The sequence below is a fragment of the Anolis sagrei genome, chromosome 5 (genome assembly GCF_037176765.1).
Source record: "Anolis sagrei isolate rAnoSag1 chromosome 5, rAnoSag1.mat, whole genome shotgun sequence".
Taxonomy (NCBI): Eukaryota; Metazoa; Chordata; class Lepidosauria; order Squamata; family Dactyloidae; genus Anolis; species Anolis sagrei.
In genome coordinates, this window is record NC_090025.1 from 146,839,080 (window position 1) to 146,860,324 (window position 21,245).

Consider the following 21,245-nt stretch of genomic DNA (forward strand, 5'->3'; position numbering starts at 1 on the left):
TGTGGAAGTGTTTTACATCAACCTTGATCTTCTCATACCACTCCTTTATTGCCACATGGAAGACATATGGAGGGAGGTTGATGAGGAGTTGGTACATCTTATGATCTTTCTCTTAAGAGGAACAATGTGTTTTAAGCCCAAAGTGGCACCACTTTGGGATGGCTGAGAATAAATTGGGAGTCTTGTACATAACTGACTTTGTCCATTTGTGTGGGTAATGATTGTATTGTTAAATAGTTAATTTCACTCAGAAAACAATTCAATGTGTATGTATGGAACAACACATCTGTTGAAAATCAGAAAAAACACACATACACACTGTAGTGTTAAGAACTTCTTCAAAAATTAACAATTCACTGTTAACAATAGTTCTCTGACACCTAAAAGACGAATACATTTATAATGCCATAGGCTTCAAGCGGGCCCAGTTCACCATATCAGACTGAAGTAGACTGAAATCATGCGGTTAAAATGTTTTAGTTTTGAAGTTACCGCAAGACGCTCTTCATTTTGCTGCGACAGACTAACAGAAATGGTAAATTATACAGTAGAGTCTCGCTTATCCAACATAAACGGGCCGCTAGAACGCTGGATAAGCGAAAATGTGGGATAATGAGGGATCAAGGAAAAGCCTATTAAATGTCAAATTATGTTATGATTTTATAAATTAAGCACTAAAACATCATGTTTTACAACAAATGGACAGAAAAAGCAGTTCAATACCCGGTAACATTATGCAGTAATTACTGTATTTACGAATTTAGCACTAAAACATTGCAATGTATTAAAATAACTGTGGATCCGGGCGGGAAGCAGACTGTGTTGGATAATACAAAATGCTGGATGAGCGAAGATTGGATAAGTAAGACTCTACTGTAACAGTTATTGGGTCTTCTTTCTACATGTTTTGAATTCCTATGATTTTTATTGCTGTGTTTTTAAGAAACTTAAGTCTTTTCACCCTCCTTGTAAGGCAGTCAGTGGTCTGACCTAACATGAGGATACTGCATTTCCCATTTATTCTGCAGCTCCACTAGAATTATCCATACTTAATTTCCTTTAGGTAACATATTTCATTATTTAAAATCCAACTTAAACATACACTAAAACATTATTCCTATGCCTGTGAAATGACAGATTAGAAAATGTGTCTGGCCTCAGGAAACAGACGTCCTCCATACAAAATTATCCCAATATTTTAAAAAGAAAGAGACAGTATGACTGTCCATTCTCTTGATTAAAAAGTTAGAGGTAACATGATGACTGATTTACTTTTAATGTGCCACTGAATTGGTGACGTAAACTCAAAACATCTATACTACTCAGTTCATTTGGAAAAGATTAACTGTGCTCAAGTATCAACAGCCAAAGTTTGGAAACTTTGAATTAACCTTTATCCCCCGTTCCTTCTCTCTCAAGTCTAGAGAATAATCTTACTGCTTTGACTGATCACCCCATTTTGCAGTTTCTATGACAGGGTAGAACTTTCTCAATTCTTATCCTCCTTTGTGTCTGACCGTAACATGTTATAAATATTGTGCACAAAATAGTTTTAAAAAATGAAAAATAGGCATTTTAATTGTATAAGTCAGGCATGGGCAGACGTTTTTGCCCTGGGGCCACCTTGTGGGCCTAGCTGCAAGGGCTGAGCTGGGAGGGAGTGTGGGTAGGGCCAAAAAAGGGGGACTGTGGGCTGGAAGCGATGGGGCCAGGCCCAGAAAGGGCGGTCTTGGCGAGGGAAGGGGCTGGTATGTATCCAGGGAGATAAACATGCCACTGCCACTTGGCATCTTTTCCTGGATCTTCTGAGTCCCGAGAAGGCAGATGGAGACAACACACCGCTGCCAAGCGGTGGTGACGTGTTTGTTTCCCTGCCTCTTCCAGTGGCCCAGGAAGGCGGTGGTTCATCTTCCTAGGGCCCAGAGGAAGGAGAGAAACACTGTCAAAGCATGCTTGGCAATGGCATGTTTCTCTCCTTGGCTCTTCTCTGGGCCCCAGGAAAGCAGTGGCCCGCTTTCCTCGGGCCCAGAGGAGGGAGACAAACACGCCGCTGTCAAGCACGCTTGGCATTGGTATATTTCTTTCCCTGGCTCTTCTCTCACCCCTAGAAAGGCAGCAGCCCGCCTTCCTCAGGCCCAGAGGAGGGAGACAAGCACGCTGCTGCTGAGTGCTCTCCAGAAAGCCCTTGGCAGAGGTGTGGCTCTGCCTTCCTCTCAATCTGGGGATGTGGCGGGCTACTGCGTCCACATATTGAAGGGGAGGGTGAAGCAGATGGGCCAGGACAAAGAGCCCAAAGGGCCACATCTGGCCCACAAGCCTGTTTTTGCCCATGACCGGTATAAGAAATACAGATGTGACTACAGGCTTTCTCGGTTGGGTAGAAGAATCACCTTTGCAGGGACTGTGGTATAATTACAGTTGAGTGTAATGCCTTAAATTGGACTCTCACTTAGTTGTAAAATGCATGGTATTGTTGGCAATATCTAAGCCAGAGAATGAATTGTTTACCATACAACTGCAAGTCTTGAAATAACCTACTACTCTGTACAGTAGTCTGAACCTGGTGCCCTCCATCGTGATTTGGGGAATTGATGAAGTTCCTACTCAACACGCCTTGAGGATATCAGGTTATGGAAGACTGCTCTACAGTTTTGGGAACAAGCCTTTCCACCAGCGGAAGTTAAATCTGTCTATCTTGTGCAGAAAAAAAGCGAGGACATATCATAGTAGAGGAACTGCAACATTCATTAATACAAACCCGATTGTAAAAATGTAAAAACTTCACAGTTATTTTGGTCTTAAAATATTTCACATGTGTACATTCATCCATACGTTGTAAGTTATTAGACTTTTGCTTAACAAGTGCAGGGAAAACTGTATATCCATCAGTTACATTCAAGTAATTTGCAAAAGTCTGTTGTTCCAAAGTTGGAAATGATTTTTTTTTTTTTACTACAGTAGCAGCAGCTGCTACGCGATTTCATTTAGAGGTCCTCTTGGCTGACCTTACATACAGATACAGGATAAATAGTTTTTGTAAAGGGTGTCCTATCTTTATATAAGTGCTAGCCAGCTCCCCCTTTTTGTATTTGGAACAGACACTGCTTAACCCGGTCACACATCCTGCCAATTTCTTAAAATTCATCCAATAGGATCTGATGCTCTCATATGCACAATCTGAGTTCCAATTGGAATTAATATTTACACAACTAGGGAAAGTTGTTGGGAGAGAGAAATTCAGCAGGCAACGCACACTGGGCAAGCGTGCCCTTGGAGTGAGCGTTTAACATGTTTTCTCTCTCCCTTTTTTAATGTAATAACTGATTATTTCTGTAACAACTCTAAAGCTCTGCTCTAAACTGACTGCACCTCAACTGTGATCCGGATTAGTCAGAACTGCTGCTGGAGATTTCTAATCTTCTTTGAACAGAACTGGCTGCTCTGCTCTGGCTGCCTTCGTTTTTTCGCCACGCAGTAGGATCTTCAAGACTGCCGGGTGTCTTGAAAAAGGCCTCTTTGGGTGCAGGGCGCATATTCTTGGGAGTCAGGGGTGTTGAAGAAGGCTATTTATAAACATAAAAAAGAGAAAACAGTTCAGATGTGAGGAGGGGTTGCCTTTTTTTTTCTCTCCTAAAAGAAAATGAAAGCAATTCTGAAATGCATAGGGGAGAAATAAAACAATACCAGTACTGATGGAATTGGAGTTTCTCTAGCACACTACTTCCAGGCTGTAAATTAGTTCCCCTTAAGTGTTGGTTTCGCAAAAAAAAAAAAAAAAAAAAAAACCCACCATACAAGGTTTCTGATTCTCTATGTGGTTGAAGGGCCCTCTAGTGGCGCAGCGGGTTAAACGGCTGAGCTGCTGAATTTGCTGACCAAAAGGTTGGTGGTTTGAAGCTGGGGAGAAGGGTGAGCTCCTGCTGTGAGCCCCAGCTTCTGCCAACCTGGCAGTTCGAAAACATGCAGATGTGAATAAGACAATAGGCAATGTTTCTGCGAGAAGGTAACAGCGCTCCATGCAGTCATGCCGGCCACTTAAACTTGGAGGTGTCTATGAACAACGCCGGCTCTTTGGCTTAGAAATGGAGAGGAGCACCAACCCTCAGTTGGACCTGACTAGACTTAATGTCAGGGGAAAGCTTTACCTTACTAAAAAGGTTTCTGAACACCACCCCTTTACACAAACCTGTTGGCAATAACATGCAGTGTTTACAGCAGGCTCTGTAGAACATGCACCAGCCTTGCTCCACAAAAAGGAAATATCAGCTTGTTTAACAAGCTTTGCAAATGCTTGCTACCATCACTAAATGTTTGATTTTATACCTATTTTATATGCCTATATACCCAGAGTCATGTAAACATTTTCTAGGCATAAAAAGGTCGCAAGTGAAAAAAGTTTAAAAAGTCCTGATCTAGACTTCTAAGCCAGTTATGAATGCATCTGGCTTGGATGCTAGGTTGTACATTAAAATAGTTAACAACAGCATTGATTAGTTTGGGAAAGAACTTGAAGCTGCATTTATTTATTGTAATACACTCTTCCACTTTTCTGCTTTTGTAAAGCGTCAAAGACAGGAATTGACTTCATTAAGATACAATTAAAAATGAACAGTTAACACCCACTTAAAAATGAAACAACAATAAAAAGAAAAAGGATATACTCGAGTAGAAGACAAGTTTTTTTCAGCCCTTTTTTGAGGCTGATAAAGTTTCCCCTGGCTTACACTCAAGTCATAGTTATTTACCATTTTATTGTTATGTATAATTATTTTTATTATTTTACTCTATTATTGTTATTACAATTCCATTATTTTACTCTATTATTGTTTTTATTACTTTTATTATTTTACTCAATTTATTATTATTATTATTACATTTATTATTTTGTACTATTATTATTTTTATTGCATTTATTATTTTACTCTATTATTATTGGAAGGATACGCAAGCACATTTACATTGAAGAAGGTGAGAATCATGGTTTAATCAGAATTGGAACAGTCTTATCTTAAATTACAGTTTTATGTAAATATTCAAAACCATTTAACCTACTGATGCCACAATTAATGTAATTTTATTGGTATCTATTTTCCTTTTGAAATTTACCAATAGCCGCTGCAATTCCCACCCCTGGCTTATACTCGAGTAAATACGTTTTCTCAGTGTTTTTGTGGTAAAATTAGGTTCCTCGGCTTATATTCGGGTCAGCTTATACTTGAGTATGTACGGTAATACAAAAGGGTCCACAATCCTCACTCAAGTCTTCCTTTTCCCCCAAGTACTGAAAGTGAGGACTCTGACTGGGGTTTGTCTCCACTCCAATGATTCAAGAAATTAGAGAGCCTTTGGTGTAGCAGCCAATCCCATTTTTATCCAAGATGTAATTAAATCTATTTTGAGGGCCAGAGTCGAGCACTTTCACTAACTTCTTTAAAAGTTCAGATTATTATCCAGAGTAGATTCAATATTGTTTACAAAACTATTGTTGTCATGCAATACATGCTTGCCCAACAGGTTCCCGGTTCTGTAGGGGAAGATGCTTCATAGGTTGTTTCAGCAGGGCATGGCTGTGAGAATTTGACAATGAGAACATTTTGGTGCTGTCAATGGCTGAGATTCTTCTGGCTTGGCCCAGGAACCCTGATTTGCAAGCCATTAAAAGCAATGGGGGTCTGTGACAGTGTGAAGAAGGATCCCTGATGCAATTTGTTTTTAGATGGAAGGTTACTCTCAGGAGCCAGGAAGAAACTTCATCTCCATCAACAGAAGAAATCCCCATTGTTTACAATGGCTGCCTCCTGGTTAGGAAAGGTTGGGGGACTTTTGCAACCCCTATGTTTTTCCTACACTATTGAATATGCAGGAATTTTGAAGAATGCATAGCCCTAGGATCCACATTGGTGAATTCCAGCCATTATGTTGCATTTCCTCTTAAAACTGGACAGGAAATGCCTGGTTCTCTTACTAGAGTTCAGTTCCTACCAAGCTTAGCCAGCATTCCAAATGGCAAAGGATGAGACACAGGACTCAGATCTGCTCGAAATGAAACAGAATTTTAGAACTAGTAGGCCATTTGGTGGTTAAATAGACACGTTTTAAAGCATTGGCACTCCTGAGTTTTGCATCCCTGTGTTGGACTAACCCTTTGGCTTTCTCACCTGTTGCAATTTCAGAAGGGTGACTGGTTGACCCATGCAAATGGCTGAATCTGCTTTAACAGATCCTGGCACAGGGCTCAGGTGTGCAGCTGAATGAACCTGCTGGTGCAATTCCCGTGCCGGTAGCGGTGATGAATTTTGAGCAACAACTGCTGGGGTCCCAATGAAAACAGGTGTTGTAGATGTCAGGCCAGGCATGCTGAAATTCATGCATGTGACGCTTGGGAAGGAGCCAGAAGGAGCCGAAGAAACTTGGCTTGCCGTTACTGCTGGAGAATAGATAAGAGGGACTGGCGCCAAAGCTGAAGAAGGAACCATCATACAGGGAACGTTAAGTGAAGGCAAATGGCTTGAAGATAGGCCGACAGGAGCAGGAGTTTGGCTGGCAGGGAACAGGACATTAAAACCATTTAATCCTGGAGAGAAGAACAGAAGCAGGTATTACAATTAGGAAGATATCCATTTCTTTTTCTCTCAAGATGGGAGTGTGAGGAATCAGATATCAGAGAGAAGCTGAGATTAATTGACCAGGGCTAAGTGTTTTGCTTTCTTTCCATATCATTTCAGACTGAGAGCTGGAACTAGATGATATTGAAATGAAATGATATTGAAAAAAACCATTGAAATTGGCAAGCATGTGGACAATTTCAACAGAAAGGAGGAAACCATGAAAATGAACAAAATCTGGCTACCAGTATTAAAAATCTCTAAAATCAGGACAGTAAATAAAGAGTCACACATGAAACAATCAGGACCAGCTAACACCTCCCAACAAAGGAAGGAAGCAACCAACCAGGCTTTGAAGTTGCAAGGCTATTCAATGCTAATCAAGGTGGCCAACTGCAATATTTACACTTGCTTCAAGCAGACAAGAGTACTTTCTCCCACCCTGGAAATTCCAGATATATAAACCTCACTTGCCTACTTTCCAATAGACCTCACAACCTCTGAGGGTGCCTGCCACAGTCCCTGATTCAAGCCGAAAGCTTCTGGAACATAGCCATACAGCCCAGAAAACTCATAGCAAGCCATACATAAGATGCACCTGCAATTCTAAGATGCACCCCATTTTTACATATGTTTATATAAGAAAAAAGTGCATCTTGGAATGGAAGAAATGTGGTATCAACAGCAGAAGTGTAAATTGTATTAGCAATTCTTAGTACTATTACCCAGAAGGAGACATTAGTAACCCAGTTTATCTTGAAAATCCTATAAAATGAGACTGAAATGTCAACTAAAGAACCTATTATGGTATGACATTAGCCTAAATCTTCTTTTAGTCCCGACTGCAGAAGAACCATTGAATCAATTACATTTATCTATTTTCTGACTTGTCATTAAACAGGTCTAATTTAGCTGGACATCAGCCATTGTTTGAAAATATATTCTAGCTAGATGTTAAAACAGTGTATTTTCAGAGCAGTATTTACCAGCTGTAAAGAAATACTGTGGCAAGGAGGGCTGTTTGTCATTTTCTTGGGAAGTCTGTTCATTTTCTTTTGTGTTTTCTTTCAGCTCTTTACTTCTGTATGGCTTATCTTGCTCCCATGTTCCTAAGGCTTTAGCTGCATCTCTTGTGGCAGCTTCCATAGCAGCCAAAGTCCCTGATTCAAGCTGGAAGCCTCTTAGTTGGTCAATTGGACTGCAGTTACGATCTGGGGAAGATTCTGTGTCCGCAGGCTTAATAGTCTTCTAAGAAAAGAACAAAAAGAGAAACACAAATCATCCTCCTTTTCATAGAGACGCAACCCTGTGGGAAGATAGAAATTGTACCATGATCTATTCCTATCTAGCCTTAAAGGTAAAAAGTACAGCTGATAATGGGATAAATTACTCATGAAGCAGCTTCTCTATTAGGAATGTTCTCATTTCGCAACAATTTCACTAGAGCAAAACCACCTAAATGTCTTATGGATTTTTCTCTCTCCAATGCTGTCTAGTAGAAGTGCCAAAAATGAGCAAGAACCAACATTTGTTTCTGAATAAGAAACAACTATCAAAAACCAGAATATTTAATAATAATAATAATAATCTTTATTTATACCCCGCCAATGGGGATTTGGGTGGCTTACATGAGGCCAAGCCCGAACATATTACAGCACGATAAAACCAAAACATAAGCAACAAGCAACAGCATTAAAATTACATTTAAAAAAACCAAAACATACGAATACAGTAACAAAATAACATTACAATAAACACAATCACAGTGACAGTGCTGTCAAGATTGATTGTTACATATTTTTGGGGGGATGACCTAGCTAAAAAGATTTGCTCTTGTTTAATGTTCTTGGGGGAATTGACTTGTCATCACTAGAACAAGAAATCATGAGTGATCTGCTCTGTTAGCATTGACTTGTAGTTTACGTGCCACTTTGTTGAGTAATTGGGGACTAGACAGCCCTGCTTTTGAACAGAGTGGGGACAAATGACTACTCTGCTTGAGAGGTTGGAATGAGGTCTAATGGTTTTAAATTATAGGAGAATAGATTTCTATTGGACATTAGAAGAAAAGTCTTGATTAGAGTGGCTCAGTAATGGAGGAAATAGTTGAGTGAGATTTGGGGGTTTCCTATGGATATCTTTTTAAAAGTGGCTGGGGAGCTACCTGCCAGGCATGCTTTAGCCCAGGGTTTATCAACCTCCCTAATGCCTTGACCCCTTAATACAGTTCCTCGTGTTGTGGTGATCCCCAACCATACAATTATTTTCGTTGCTACCTTCATAACTATAATGTTGCTACTGTTATGAATTGTAATGTAAATATCTGATATGCAGGTGCATTTTCATTAACTGGACAAAATTTGGCACAAATTGAAATTCTGGTGGGATTGATTTTGTCATTTGGGAGTTGTAGTTGCTGGGATTTATAGTTAACCTACAATCAGAGCATTCTGAACTCCACCAACGATGGAATTGAACCAAATTTGGCATACAGAACTCCCATGGTCAACAGAAAGGGTTTGGTGGGCATTGACCTTGAGTTTTGGGAGTTGTAGTTCATTCACATCTAGAGAGCACTGTGGACTCAAACAATGATGGATCTGGACCAAACTTGGCACGAATACTCAATATGCCCAAATGTGAAAACTGGTGGAGTTTGAGGAAAATAGACCTTGATATTTGGGTGTTGCAGTTCACCTACAATCAAAGAGCATTCTGAACCCCACCAGCGATAGAATTGAGCCAAACCTCCCACATAGAACCACCATGACCAACAGAAAATACTGTTGTTTTCTGATTGTCTTTGGCAATCACTTTGACATCTCCTCACGCCTCCCCCCAAGGTGTCCTGACCCTCAAGTTGAGAAGCACTGCTCTAGCTGGAAGTCCTGCACTGAGCAAGAGGTTGGATTTGATGGCACATGGGGTATTTTTCAACTCTACAATTTTATCTTTTCAATTTTAGGATGCAGAGAAGAAATTATTTTCCTCTTCCCATTCAGGAGCCATTGCACTTGTTCAAGAACTTCTGGTCATCTACCACAGATGTTTGTGGTGACTTTAACAACATATGAAAAAAGTATCTGAAACATTCAGTAAATACATGCTCAAGAGCATTGATTGTCTAGGACTTCCAGGTCTCTGTATACTATTTTTCCAGACACATATTGCTTCAAATAGCAATTAGATTTTTTAGATACTGTGTGGACCAGCTCAAAATGGCCTTGTATGTAACTGAATATACACCTTTCGGTGTTTATTGCTGGGAGCACCTACTATAGTATAAATGTGTATGAGTTTTATCTGATGGTGAAAAATGGCTACTGTTATTTTGATGTAAGCAAGGGTTTAGCTATTGGAAAGACAAAATGAGAACATTCCCCTCAAATTTTCCTTCAACTTCCAAAATGTATAACATTGCAGGCAGTAAACAGTGAACATAGTTCACACCTGAATCAAAAGATTACCTTACCTTTTCTAGCACCAATGAAATTGGACCTTCATTTTCTTCCAGATCTAGTCTTTTAGTGATAGGTTGACTTGCAGTGGATAGCGCACACTTTGGGGAACTTCTCTTCCGACTGTTAACAGGAGGAGGCACAAAAGCTTTTGATAGACAAGCCGAATCTTGGTCGTTACAATCTCCATTTCCCTTTTCTTGAAGACTCTCCTTTGTGAAACTGTCATGAAGATTGCCACACAGCATATAAAGTGATGGAATGTACACAAAAGGTTGATTGGGAAGCACAGTGGTTTTCCTGGTCTCCTTTTTGGAAGCTGACAGAGCAGAGAGTGGCAGAGCTTGATCATGCATCCCATTGGACAAAGACAGTCGTGACACATCAGAGGTGGCATTTAAAGGCAGGGTGGGAAATGCCTTAAGACAATAGTCTGAGTCTCCGGGAACAGGAAGGACAGAGAAGGGAGAAATGATGCCCAGGTTCCTTGTAGCTTCATAGCTTTGACTACAAAGATGAAAGAAACAATTACGACTAGATGCATGCCATACTCTTCTTAGCTTAACCAACCCAAACATCTAAATTTGGATACTTTTTATTATTCAATTTTAACATCTATGGAAAGTCAGTGGTAGCTTCGGAAATCATATTCACTCATGAAATGAACAGAAGAGTTCACATCAGATTATTGTTACCTTTGCCTTGCTTATGTTTAAGAGGGTTCCAGACACACAGATACATTTCATCACCTTTTTGGAAGCAGTTTGTCAACATTAGGACTGGGAAACTACCAGCATAAAATGGACAATGGAGCTTTGATTATGTTTTATGTGAATTCTTTAATACCATTTATATTCAATGCTACTAAATATAATACTCTAATGGCGCAGTGGGTGAAACCGCTGAGCTGCTGAACTTGCTCACCAATAGGTTGGTGGTTCAAATTGAATATCGGCAGCGGGGTGAGCTTCCGCTGTTAGCCCCAGCTTCTGTCAACCTAACAGTTCGAAAACATGCAAATATGAGTAGATCAATAGGTACCTCTCAGGTGGGACGTTAATGGCGCTCCATGCAGTTATGCTAGTCACATGACCTTGGAGGCGTCTACGGACAATGCCGGCTGTTCAGCTTAGAAATGGAGATGAGCACCACCCCCCAGAGTCAGACATGACTAGACTTAAATGTCAGGGGAAGCCTTTACCTTTAATTTAATTATGTTTTAATGTTTGTATATTTTTAGATTTTAAATGCTTTTAATGGAAGCCGCTTTGAGTCTCCTTGAGGAGATAAAAAGCAGGTATAAACAAACAAACAACAGAACAGCAGCAGCAGAAATCTCATTCAAAATGCCCATTTATATTATTTGATTTGTATGTTTCTTTTTCTTTTTTTTTTAGAACTGGAACTCAAGCAGCTTTAGACTTGGTGTTCAGTAACCATGGTCTTCCAGGGTATCCAAGGAGTGGTAGATAAAGTCTGATTGTATGTCTTTTGTTATATTAGACACTAAAATGCTTGATATGGTATTCACAATATGCATTCTTGAGAAAATTATAGTGATTTGTGTCCTATCTTTGCATAGGAAAGGAAATAAAGTAATACACTAGGGGGTCCTTTCCATTCTTTGTGTTGTGATTAGTGCTTATGTGCTAAAAGGCCAAATCTAGGAGGAGCCACACAAGTAAAGCTTCTCTAACCCATGAAATTCTTTGTGAGTTGTGTGTTCTCTTTGGATGATTCATATGCCAACTACAGTCTCCCCTCTAAAAATACACAAAATGCACATGAGTTATTTGTGGTAGATTAATTGAGAACATAGTTTTTGTGGATTACAGGTGAACTCTCAATTTACCTTTTGTCATTTTCTATCTTCTGACAGCAAACAGATGTAAGATTTATCATTTTGGAGCAGTAATCATCTGGAAAACAAAGAAAAGGTGGAACATTTGATTGATCACTATCGTCATACTCTGTGAGGAGCAGATGCACAAACATTCAGTTGCATCTTTACTAGACGGTCTAAAAATGGCCAAGAGATGTGAAAAGTCAAGGAGACAATACCTTGCAATCTCTTTGATAGCCATTGTCACAAGGAACTCAGAAGCATCACCTCAATAATGACTGATTTTCTACATTGTGTCATGATCACTCCTTCTGTTCCCTTTCACAACTCCTATTTCTAGGTCAGCAACTTGTCTTTGTATTACAGCTATTATCTGACACCTACAGTTTCTTGCTTTGTCCTTCAACGTTACTTCACATCATCACTCTCCCAGCACTAAGCATCCTGCCTTATAAATATGGCTTTACAGGAAAGTCCATATAAAATGTAGAGATTCACAAATGTGGCTGAATTTGGTGGTTAGCCAACCTGTATGCTTGCGAGAATGCACTGTCATGGATCAGTGAGTTTTGGAGATGTCCCAAGCCTTCAAGAAATATGGGACTGTGAATTTGCTATATGTGGGCACTTCAACCCATCTTTGCTCAGTGCTTATAAACAAAATCCTTACTGCTCCCTGCTGAGTTTAAAAGTAGGGAAAAGGATCATCTTTGGTGACAACACACACAACTGTGCTTCTGAAGTTAACTCTGGATTAAAAGCTTTAAAGGTACAGGTATATGTAGGTATAGTGTAGGTATGGGCAAACCCAGTCCTGGGGGCCACATGCAGCCCCTTGGACTCATTTCTCAGGCCCTCCTCTCTCACCATCCTGTCCTTCCTTCTCTCTTTCCTTCCTCCTTCCCTCCCTCTTTCTCTCCCTCCTTCCTTCCCTTCCACCCTTTTGTCCTTCCTTCCTTCCCTCTTTCCTCCCTCCTTTCCCTTCTTTCTTCCCTTCCCTTTTGTCTTTCCTTCCTTCTCTTTCCTCCCTACTTCCCCTTCTCTCTTTCTCCTTCCTCTCTTCCCTTCTCTTTTTGTCTTTTCTTCCCTCTTTCCTCCCTCCTCTTCCATCCATCCTTCCTTCCTTCCTTCCTTCTCTTCCTCCCTTTTCTTTTTCCTTCCTCCTTGGGGATGAGTAGAGAAGGAACACATGAACCATATTTCCAGAATTTAAAAAGGCGTCCCATTGAGGGGGGGGGGGGCTGACTTTCTGCTGCTTTAGAGAGCAGGGCACAAGGGAACAAAGGGTTCAAATGGAAGGGAAAGATTCAACTGAAAAAATTAGAAAGAACTTCATGAGAGCAAGAGATGTCAGAGAGTGGTGTAGGTTGCCTGGGAATGTGGTGGAGTCTCCTTCTGTGGAGGCTTTTCTGCTGACTGTCTATCGGGAGTGCTTTGATTGTGACTTCCTGCATGGCAGGGGGTTGGACTGGATGGCCCTTGGGGGTTTCTTCCAGCTCTAGGATTCTGTATCAGGAGTAGGTAATACAGGGTCTCATGGATACACTTTTTCTCTCTTGTCCACCATCTTATCCTGACCAAGACTACATTTCCCATCTTTACTTTTTGCCTCCGAAAGAGGAAGGGGAGGAAAGAGCAGGGAGGTGACTTGGGGAGAACCCCCTCCCTCCTGGCCCACCCACTATGCAGCCCCCAAATTAGAAAGTTTGCCCATGCTTGGTATAGTGGTATGGCACCCTACCTCTTTTCCTAGGTCCAGGCCCAGCAGAAGAACTGGGGCTTATTCTGTTAACCGAAGAAAAAGGATACTCCTTGGCTTGCATGATGAGTGCATATGTAAATTCCTGGGAAAACTGCAGCCTATTCAAAGTGAATCCTCTGCATTTTATAGTTCATTTCTATTCTCTCGTCAAACTTGTACCAAAATAGCTGTGCACAGATTGTGCCGCATTTAACATACCAGGCCTCCTTTACGTTACATGCTGTGCCCCTCGGATCCATTGTTACAGAATTCTGGTAAGACCTTCAAATCACTTTATAAAAACTTTACAGTGCAAAAAGTGTGAAAGTGCTATAAATGGGATTGTTCCAGTCAGTTCCATCTTACCAGCAACCATAAAATAATATTTTCCCCTTCCATTTAGAGAGCATTGCGCTGTCTGCCAAATTCTAACAAAAGAAACACACCCTGGCTCAAGTTGGGGGGAGACAAATAGATTTAACAATGCACCAATCTACAGATGTAAACCAGAACACTGTTGGTAGAGTACAAGCCCTGCGGCCATTACCTTGCCTCCCGCGGCGTGGGCTGCTGGGCTCAGAGCTGACTTCCCTCTTGACCACTTCGGAAGGCTGCACAGTGTTGAAGGAGGCGTGACGGGACATCCGCTCTTTTCTAGCCGTGCACGCCTGGTGTGGAAAGCGTGGTGCCCCTTTCACTTCTGATAAAGCAGCACAGGCCGAAAGGTCCATCTTGATGTCACCTAAATAGATGCATTCTTGTTAAGTTAGTTAGTTGGAAAAGCTTCTTTTGGGGGGATTATAGATCCCAAAAATTTATATTAGCACAGGCTGCTATAGTCCCACTCTTACCCCCTCCCCAAAGGATTATTTCCAAATTCTGGAGATAATTTAGTCATTGTACAGTTTACTGTGTCACAAAACCAGTACATCAGGCTAAAACAGATGCTTTCTCCTGTCCAAAAATTAATATCCTACATTGGAAAATAAATTACACCTCGTTCTAACAATTTTCACACCACCATCTGTCCAATTCCCAGGTATCTGGCCAACACATAGAATGCTAAAGTATTGTCGAAGGCTTTCATGGCCGGAATCACTGGGTTGTTGTAGATTTTTTCGGGCTATATGGCCTTGTTCTAGAGGCATTCTCTCCTGACCTTTCGCCTGCATCTATGGCAAGCATCCTCAGAGGTTGTGAGGATGCTTGCCATAGATGCAGGCGAAATGTCAGGAGAGAATGCCTCTGGAACATGGCCATGTAGCCTGAAAAAACCTACAACAGCCCAATGCTAAAATATCTCTTTGTTTTACATCTGAATGTCATGTACATAATGTCAACTTGTGTGAGAAGACTATGTTACTAAACATTCTGGCCAATGTTTTAATCCAAATCATGCTTCTGAAGTGTACATTTACACTTATGTGATTTATTTATTTATTTACTTACTGTATTTCTATACCAGCTTTCTCACTTCTGAGGGGACTTGAGGCGGTTTATAACATAGTCAAGTTAAAAGTTCCCCTTTGACATTAAGTCTAGTCATATCTTACTCTGGCGGGCGGTGCTCACCTCCATTCCTAAGCCGAAGAGTCAGCGTCATCTGTAGACGCCTCCAAAGTCATGTGGTGAGCTTGACTAGATGGAGTGTCATTAGCTTCCCGCAGAAGCAGTAACTATTGATCTATTCACATTTGTATGTTTTTGAACTGTTAGGTTGGCAGAAGTTGGGGCTAACAGCGGGAGAACACCTCGCTCCCCGGATTTGAACCACTGACCTTTCAGTCAGAAAGTTCAGCAGCTCAGTGTTTTAATCCGCTGTGCCACCTGGGACTCCATATGGTTTACAACATACTAATAAAAATTCAGTGCCAACATACATGTAAAATCATAATAACAGTAATATATAACTGAATTAAAACCGTTAAACATAAAACATAAACAACACTTAAACATTAAGACAAAGCATTAAAACACCCTAGTATAAATATTAAAATCACATTGTATACCCTTACTATCCTGCTGAGTAAATGGACAAACAATGGCTGTGCTAAAATCCCACTGAACTAAATGGTAGCTTGAATGCGCTGACAAATAATTACGCATCATCTAACAAAGTGCACCTGCATGGGAAATTGTTACACCTGAGTAACTCTGCTTATGCAACTATGAACTGAACTTGCATGTTGCACAATAGCCCCCAAGCTAGAATGACATGTGTCAGGGAATGTATATGTGTACAACACCAACAAATTCTCTGTGTCTCTCATATTCTTTATTTTGGCACATCAGCTACCTTACTGACGCTTACTTCTTGGGAGGAGAGCAATGTCCAGTCTCGATAAAATAGTGAAGAGTAGAGACATCAGACTGGCAACAAAGATCCGCCTAGTCAAAGCCATGGTATTCCCTGTAGTAACCTACGGATGTGAGAGCTGGACCTTAGGGAAGGCTGAGCGAAGGAAGATCGATGCTTTTGAGCTGTGGTGTTGGAGGAAAGTTCTGAGAGTGCCTTGGACTGCGAGAAGATCCAACCAGTCCATCCTCCAGGAAATAAAGCCCGACTGCTCACTGGAGGGAAAGATACTAGAGACAAAGTTGAAGTACTTTGGCCACATCATGAGGAGACAGGAAGGCCTAGAGAAGACAATTATGCTGGGGAAAGTGGAAGGCAAAAGGAAGAGGGGCCGACCAAGGGCAAGATGGATGGATGGCATCCTTGAAGTGACTGGACTGACCTTGAGGGAGCTGGGGGTGGTAACGGCCGACAGGGAGCTCTGGCGTGGGCTGGTCCATGAGGTCACGAAGAGTCGGAGACGACTGAACGAATGAACAACAACAACAACAAAGCTACCTTTGGTAAAGTGACCTCTCTGTAGGGCACCTCTGCCATGTTAAGGACCCAGCTTTCTATTCATATGTCCCTGGATGTTACAAGGCTTCTTTTACATAGATACAGAAAACTGTTTAACCCTATCTAGGTGGCAAGGATCAGGTATGGCAATAACATACTCATAGGAAGAGACATATTATAAAGAAAATTACCATTGTCTCCACTGAATTCCACAGGCCCAATCCACTTAAAAGCTGGCTTACGTCCTCTCTCTTCTGTTACGTGCACTTTCTTGATGAGCCCAAGGCTTGTCAAGACATTGGCAATATCATATAACCTTCGTACCTTTGCTGAAAATAAAGTTGTTTAAAATTTAAATAAATATTTACACTATAACGAAATGCTAATCAGGCATAACAACAACAATAACAACAACTTTGTTCTTGTATCCCGCCACTATCTCCCCGAAGGGACTTGGGACGGCTTACACAAGAGCACAAGGTACCTAAAAGCAAGTCATGAAATAAAACACAAATAAAATACAATTTAATAAAACACATAAGCATGTAACAACAGCATAAAACTAAGACTAAAACGGTGCTCATCCATCAGTGGCAATAGCTAGTGTAAACATGGCCAGGCTGTAAACAATAGGGCCAGGGAATTGGGAATAAATATAGCTGTAACCACGGGAGAGAAGGCATGGGATAAAGTGCAAGGCTGCATAACAAATTCATAGATCAACTAGGGACTAGATGTTCTCAAAAGCTTGTTTGAATAGCCAAATCCTTGAAAAATATGGGGAATATGTATAAAAATGCTTCTGTTTTTTGTGGTGGGTGTGGACCAAACTCTTACTTTGATCAGTAACTGGACTCCCTAGTAGGTATGAATGGATTTATCTTTTAAGGACTAATATAGAGTACTATATTAAAACCAGTATTTTATATTATACTCTTTGAATGCAGTCTGCTACTATAAAGGCTAGTCAAATAATGACCCTGAGCTTGGACACATTAATTTTGATCAATGACGGTTGCAGTCTCTTTGAAATATATTAATAACCCAACACATGACAATACATTTCATTTGGTGGTTTGTGTGCTATCATTGAAGTCAGCATTATAGGAGATGGTGCCATTTATCATTTTACCATTTACTCTCATGATCATTTATCTTCAAGCACAATGGACAAGACGTATTCAGGAGCTCATACACACACCTTCCCATGATAATTCCAGTGCAACCCGTGGTTTACGAGCAGCTCCTGTATGACCTGATAATTATTTTCAGGGAAGACATTTCCTTGAAGACTCTAAAACAGCAAATATGCAATCTGGTCCTTTCTCTATGACAATTATACTCCTCAGCAACCAAATGATTATTCACCCCCCAGAGAAATAATCCTTACTTTTAAACTTGCTGTGATCGGCTGTATCCTGGCTTTCTTCTATCAATATTTTTGCTGCTATGTCAAGAGTGACTATCTTGGTTTTGGAGACGAGGAACAGCATGACAAATTTTTGGCTCATAATCCTCAATGACTTGTCCTTTCTGCTGTTTGCAGACGCTGTATTACAAACACAACCCAAGTCTCAGCATGTTATTTCTATCACCACCAAGAAAGCATTATATATAAAGGTTTTGCGCACAGGATTAAAAAAAAGAAGCAACCCCCCACCCCAAACCCACATTTCCTTTTTGGAAAGCAGGACTTCTTTTAATGAGCAGAAAATAATTGCCTGCAACAGATGGATAGTTCGACTTTAATCATCTTCTAGAAAGGACAGTAATATATCTTTAAGAACTACATTGGAAAGTTATACATTCTGGTCAGGTTTTATCAATGCAGAGTGCCAGAGCAAAGAAGAGTGAAACCATACTATGAGGCTTATGTTCTAGAAATATGTAAACTGGAAGTCAGCACGAAGAAGTAAGAGAAATGTGGGTGTACTTGGCATGTGGATGAGAAGACAGACTCAAAAGGTGATTATGATATATGGTAGTTAAAGAAAAAAGAAGACTCGTCTTGCAAAAGATCATTTTAGATATAATCATTTTGCTTATAATTAAAAATGGTCAGAAATATTAAAAATTAACTGGGTATTTTTTATTACAAAAGTGTGAGTCAAACACTGAACGAGTTAGTAAGCCAAAGCCTATTAGAGTCAGGGGACCAAAGCTAGTGTCATCCTGAGGACAGTGAGTAGGCCAAAGCCTATTAGAGTTGGCGAGTCAAAGCTAGTGTTGTCCTCAGAAGTCTAAGGTAAATCTCTGTGTGAGAGAAGCCTCATGTGAGAAATCTCCAGTATGAAGGCTGCTGTGTGCAAAGCTACCGTGTATTTGTTTATTTGTGTTATGGAAACCTTATTCTTGTAAATAGTGCAACCATATTATTTTGCTATAAAGAAAAGCTTCCTATGGAAGAGAGAACATTAGTCTGGGTGTTTTTGTTCTTTTTATCACTTTTGACTACTGGTGCTGGGTCACTTTGCTCCTGCTAAGTTACTCTGTACATTTATGATTTTGTTAATAAGCCCACTCGCCCAACAAAATTTGGAAGAATCTGATGACAGCAAGAATCTTTACCTTGCCAATGCTTTCAGTTAACTTACCAGACGGACAATCTGTCTCTGAGAAGTCAAGCAACTGTCGGTCTTGGAAATCGAAAAAGGTCTCCTTTTTATTCTCTCCAAATCTACACTCGAGGTCTAACTCTTTATGTTGGAAATAGGCCATAAGTTCTTCATATTTTTGCAACTCTCCTATTTCCTGGAGGTTTTTCAGAGTCTGACTCAAGCTATGACGACCATGCCAACAATACTGATTCTTAGCTACCCGACTAACGAGATCAAGAGATTCCAAGACATTCACTATGTCATAAATTCGTCTGCGTTCCACTCCTGGATGTAGAGACAAAAATAAAACCAACAGAAATAAGCCATAACATCATTTGTCTTGGAAGAATGTAAGTAATGCAGGTTCAAACATCCAAAACAGTGCAAACAATGATTCCTAACAGCTCTAACATCTACTGGCTATTATCAATACCAGAAACATAAACAAATGTCAAAGTGCTAACATTTTTGACTTGGCTGAAATTGATTTACTTCATCGAAGAGAGAAATAATGTCATATTACAACAGAAAATTGGTCCCTTAGAGACCACTTTCCAGAGCAGAATTGTAAGAAGCATTCCTATGTGTCACATCTGATCACAATGTTTAAGATGAGTTATCAGGCTCAAACCAAACAGTTTGTGCATCAAGAACCTGCTCCACCCACTCATCTTAGTCACCACTGTGTCAATCAGGAGAGAAAATTATATATAATTCTAGCTCCTAGACAGTTTTAAATTCCTAACACATTGCCATCCCATAAACAATTTGGCGAAAGAACTTAGGTGACCAAGGAAATCAATATGGTGCTGCTAGATTATATAAAGTTCTACTTTTTCTCAGTTAAGACAATTTGTTGCTAAAGATGACCAACAGATTCCTCTTGCATTTTTTGATTTTGGATTGTGTGGGAATTATACTGGCTTGCTTAAGTTGGCAGTTGTATTTTTTCCTTGCTTGTGAAAGGCAGTATCTAATACCTTCTTGCAATAATTCTCTATTTGCTTGCAGAGAAATTGCATTTCACAGTGCTAAAACATTGGTTGATGGGCTAATGTTGCTCCTGAAGTCATTGGAATGAGAATTATGTAAACAGTGGGCCTTAATAATATCAGACCCTGGCACATGACACTTAAAGGTACCCAAACAATTTCAGGCATTGAACACTTCAGAGAACCCCCTGCATGGAGCCCTCCCACTATGATATTTTTTGCAGAATCCTAACTCTGTCCCAAGGCATTGTGAATCCACAAAGTTCTTTCTGTGTTCATCTACTTCTGTTCCATTAATTTCTTCATATAATGAAGTAAAGTAAAGGTTTCCCTTTGACATTAAGTCTAGTCAGATTCAACTCTGTAGGATGGTGCTCATCTCCATTTCTAGGCTGAAGAGTCGGTATTGTCCATAGCCTAAGGTCACGTGGCCAGCCTGACTGCATGGAATGCTGTTACCTTCCTGCCAAAGTGGTATCTATTGATCTACTCACATTTGCATGTTTTTGAATTGCTAAGTTGGCAGAAGCTGGGGCTAACAGCGGGAGATCATGCTGCTCCCCGGATTTGAACCGCTGATCTTCTGGTCACCAAGATCAGCAGCTCAGTGGTTTAACCCACTGTGCCACCGAGGGCTCCATAATGAAGCAGGCTTGGAAAATAACAAGTAAACATTTTGAGTATATTCTTGAATGCGATACAATAAAATATTGGACATGACCAGAAACTTTTCTTTTGGTACAGGAATATATTAGATTCACACCTAAAGTGATGAATGAAATTGTTTGATTTTTATACTCAACATAGTTTTGAAATTGTAACAGCTGATATGTAAATCTGGGGCGGCATCCAATTTATTCCTAAATTTGTTTTTGATGTAAGCATAAGCTGAAAAACCTGATTTGTATCGACAGGTGGACACGAAGGGGAGCAAAGCTGAGATAGTCTTTCTGACTACTGACAGATTATGTCTATCAGTCTTACCGAAAAGTCATTCACTGACACAAGTCAAGTTTTGCTTTTAAAGGAGAAATACAATGAATTTCAATAGGATCTTCATATTCTGGTACTAGCTTTTGAAGAAAGATTTTAAAGATTTTTGTGAAACCCTTACAATACTTTTGCGGAGCCCTAAAGATTTTACGTAGCACAGTT

General features: G+C 40.3%; 1 protein-coding gene across 1 annotated transcript in view; it reads right to left on the reverse strand.

Moving 5' to 3' along the window:
- Positions 1 to 1,565: 1,565 nt before the first annotated feature.
- The window catches only part of E2F7 (E2F transcription factor 7), a 37,212-nt gene continuing 17,532 nt past the window's right edge, over positions 1,566 to 21,245 (reverse strand). The window contains exons 5-13 of the mRNA XM_060777421.2: positions 19,096 to 19,383; positions 17,892 to 18,050; positions 16,693 to 16,830; positions 14,195 to 14,389; positions 11,916 to 11,982; positions 10,078 to 10,570; positions 7,592 to 7,853; positions 6,159 to 6,574; positions 1,566 to 3,563 (exon numbers count right to left, since the gene is read on the reverse strand). Coding sequence (XP_060633404.2) covers positions 3,387 to 3,563; positions 6,159 to 6,574; positions 7,592 to 7,853; positions 10,078 to 10,570; positions 11,916 to 11,982; positions 14,195 to 14,389; positions 16,693 to 16,830; positions 17,892 to 18,050; positions 19,096 to 19,383 — 2,195 coding nt within the window. The 3' untranslated portion in view covers positions 1,566 to 3,386. The remainder of the gene's footprint in view (positions 3,564 to 6,158; positions 6,575 to 7,591; positions 7,854 to 10,077; positions 10,571 to 11,915; positions 11,983 to 14,194; positions 14,390 to 16,692; positions 16,831 to 17,891; positions 18,051 to 19,095; positions 19,384 to 21,245) is intronic.